Below are 3,778 nucleotides of genomic sequence, written 5' to 3'. Positions count from 1 at the left end.
GTGTAATAATATATAATAGTATAGGGTTGAATTTTAAACTTGTAAACCTCTAAGGGTTTGAAATTTAAATTATTCAAAATTAAACTTTTAATCATAAAATTTAAATTTCAAAACTTGAGGGTAAGTTTTGAACTTTTCAAAACAAAAGAGATCAAATAAAAAATAATTTAAATTAAACAATTAATTTCAGAATTATCTATATTTGATATAATCCAATTTTAGTCATAAGATAATTACCAAATAATTTTAAATAATCCATATTTATCATATAAACAACTAGTATTCAAAAGATTTGAAATTATCTATTGTTTTGGCAGGGATAATCATTTAATTAAAGTAAAATTCGGATTTTAACTTCAAAAAACGATTTAGGCATCAAATCCATGACAAAACAGCAACTAAATCTCGAAATATCCACTGCCTGACGCACAGACTCGCCAAGTCAGACCTAGACTCGCCGAGTCCAGATACTGACTCGCCGAGTTGAGTCGGGCAGAGGCAAGAAAACACGATTTTCAACAAGCAAATAGTTAAAGCATCACATACAATTGAAACCAATCAAGGCTCTTATACCACTGATGGGTTTTATGCATAAGAACAATCATATGTGCTCATACAAACCCTAATGCTTGGATCTAGGTTTCTCTATTGTACATGCTTTGAATCCAAGACTTACAAACCTAGATCTATCATATATAATTCGAAATTATCATTAAGAAAACAGATCTAAGTGTTTTACCTCTTTCAAGTTGCTTGAATCCTTGTAATCTTCTTGATCTTGAGCTTAGAGTCACAATTGTAACTCCTCTAATGGTTCACAAACCCCACAAGCAAGAAGGCAATATGAAAGAGGGCGAGAGATGCTAAAATCGGCCCTAGGATTCTCTTAGAAGCAAGTGTAGCCGATTTCCATAGCCTAGGGGTCTTATATAGATATACATATCTTGTATTATGGCGCATCTTATCAGACGTCACCCTATTTTTCACCGTTCTACATATATACATATCTTTTTAGTATGTGTATATCTATTATGATTGCTAATAGTGCATCTATGTCATTGGAAGGTGTTGGTTTTGTTGTTACCCTTTATGTGTCTCTTTCTAGTATTTGCTTTATTCTTTGTCTTCCTCTAAATCATGCTATCATGATTCAGTTATGATAATGTGGTTACTTAACTTACTTTGATCTTCCTTTTGTTATGTGTATGATTTTAGAAGGTAATTGGGACAAGCGGTAGGCAAGGGGGCCTCTATATTGTGGATGAACTCAAAGCATATATCGTTAATTTTGGATGGTCGCAAATCAAGACACTTTGGTATTAATCTTCTCGAGGGATCAAAGCCAAACTCTACCAGAAGCATAATTTCTTCTTTGATAACTAGAATACTTTACTTCTCTTGATCACAATTAATATATCTTGATCACTTCAAACACTAGCACAACCCAATTAGAAGGTTATATAGTATGAGAGAATTGGGTTCAATGTTTAATTGTAATAATGAAAAAAAAAAAGTAAAGAAGGACAAGTGGAGCACAGCATCACAACATCAAACACATGCACCAACACCAACCAGCGTTAGAAAAAAAAACATAACATTTACGACAAATTGTTGAGATTAGAAGTGGACACTGGACACGTATAATTTAGCGACGGGCATATACCAAAATATAAGTATATAATTAAATTAATTACTAATTATTAATATTGAACAAGCAAACAAAAATATATAACTGACAAACGGTAACATCAAACTTAATGCCAATGAATAATATAAGACTATATTCAGTTCTAGCATTTATAACATCAAATTTGATGTAGGTAGAAAAATGATGTTGATTTGGAACTCATTTACAGTTTTACACTAAAAATTGTGTTAGCATAAATTAAGCAATGGTGTATGATTTTAGAATCATTTATGTATTTTCACACTTTTTTTTTTCATTTTTTCTTTTCTTATCAGCAATTGAGGAGCAAGTGAAATGCTACTACGACAAATCCGTTCATGATATGAATTATGAAACATCAACTACTACAAGATGAAGGTATATTAATTAATTAATTCAGTATTAATCTCTTGCTACAAACCAAATCTCCATTTTACACGCATGTATACCATATACGGCAATTCTATCAACCAGTTTAATTCAGCATTCAGCCCAGCCCTCCTCCACAGACTCCTCATCATGTTGCTGGCCTCGCCGATGCTTCATCATCTTCAACATGCTCGCAAGTTTTGATTCCGCCACCACTATCGACCTCGCCGGCACACCGGAGATCTCCTCTAACTTGCTCAGTAAGCTACGCATTCTTATCCTCTTCTTCTCATCGTCCTTTGTACATCTCATCATTCCCAGCCAAAGGGAAGCAGCCAACCCCACCCGATACGGCCATACCCACCTATACGCCAACCACGATTCAAAAGCAAGCCTCGCCACCTCTCTCACGCCACCACTAACCCCGAGCCTCGTACACCAATTTACCAGCAAATCCCTCGTCTTCCAGTCGGAAACCATGGTCGTCATCTTGGTGGAGCAGTTGTTACCCGAGATACAAGAGGAAGATGCAGATGAAGATGAAGATGAAGATGAAGACGAAGATGAAGAGGAGGAATTCATGTCATGGAAGGATTTGCAGTGAGAGCAAAGGGAAAGACGGATGTGACGAGCAACGAGGAAGTTGGCGGCGTGAACATGAGAATCGCAGTCGGAGCAAAGGAAAGCGGAGTCGGAAGAACAGTAGAAAGAAGGTTGTTGCTGATGGCAGAGATCACACAGTGTAGGTATTAGTTTCATGGTTAAAACTTCAAAGGAGAAGATCAAGTTAGAGTATATGAAGATGCATGGAGGTTTACACGGTATATATATTAATGGAGAAGAGAAGAATGGTAAGAAAAGGAGGCGAGAGAGGCGGAGAAACTGGTGGTTGCCAGACCCCAAGTACAACTATAATAATACCAACGTGTGTGGTTCATATTTTTGCTCATGTGACCTCCATTCCTCCAATAATTCATACACTCTTTAAATAAAATTGCTTATCTTTTTAATATATTTATTAATCTATATGTAATAAAACTGTCTTTATTATGCTAATGCCACATGCTGCCTACATCCACAAATAGGAATTAGAGTTTGCATGTGTTTTCTATGGATATCTTTTCTTCAATGTGTTTAGCATGTGATGAATTAAAAACAAGAACGTATACCGAATACATTAAAATTCATACACCATATTTTTTATGAAATAATAATACTCAAAGATTTGATATAATTTTATTTGAAAAGTATTGTGTGAGTTTATAAAAATTAACAAAAATTAAAAAAAGGGTTTGGTTATTTAAAAAAAATATCTTATGGTGAACGTGGGTCCGTTGACGGAGACCACCATGAATCTTGACGGACGAGAGGAGTTGGAGTGGGCCATGTGGCAAGAAGGAAAGGAGACACGTGTCGTACTAAGAAATGGTCGATATCATCAGATACGCATAGGATTATTGTAAGCAAACCCACCAACCACACAATTACTTTGCAACCATCCACCATGCAAATATGTAGGAAGCAATCAATAACTTTCTTTCCAAAATCAGGTATTATATATTTAAAAGTAAATTGTGTGAAACTTTACCATTTTCATTTAAAATAAATATAGTTTTTTATTTATAATAACCATCCAATCACATTCTTTATTTGTTTACATGATAAAAAACCAAACTAGTTCATGTTGTTGATGTGGCATACTTGTTGCCACATTTTTTAATTTTATTAAATTCTAATTTTTTT

General features: G+C 34.5%; 1 protein-coding gene across 1 annotated transcript; it reads right to left on the bottom strand.

The window, feature by feature from the left end:
- Positions 1–2,029: 2,029 nt before the first annotated feature.
- LOC111913899 (B-box zinc finger protein 32) lies at positions 2,030–2,996 on the bottom strand. Its single transcript, XM_023909610.3, has 2 exons — positions 2,991–2,996; positions 2,030–2,944 (listed from the first exon to the last, which is right to left on the bottom strand). The coding sequence occupies exons 1-2, from the start codon at positions 2,994–2,996 to the stop codon at positions 2,147–2,149; spliced, it is 804 nt and encodes a 267-aa protein (XP_023765378.1). The 3' UTR covers positions 2,030–2,146.
- Between the last annotated feature and the right edge of the window lie 782 nt (positions 2,997–3,778).

The sequence above is a fragment of the Lactuca sativa genome, chromosome 1, assembly GCF_002870075.4.
Source record: "Lactuca sativa cultivar Salinas chromosome 1, Lsat_Salinas_v11, whole genome shotgun sequence".
Lineage (NCBI taxonomy): Eukaryota > Viridiplantae > Streptophyta > Magnoliopsida > Asterales > Asteraceae > Lactuca > Lactuca sativa.
This window is presented reverse-complemented; position numbering and strand designations above follow the sequence as displayed.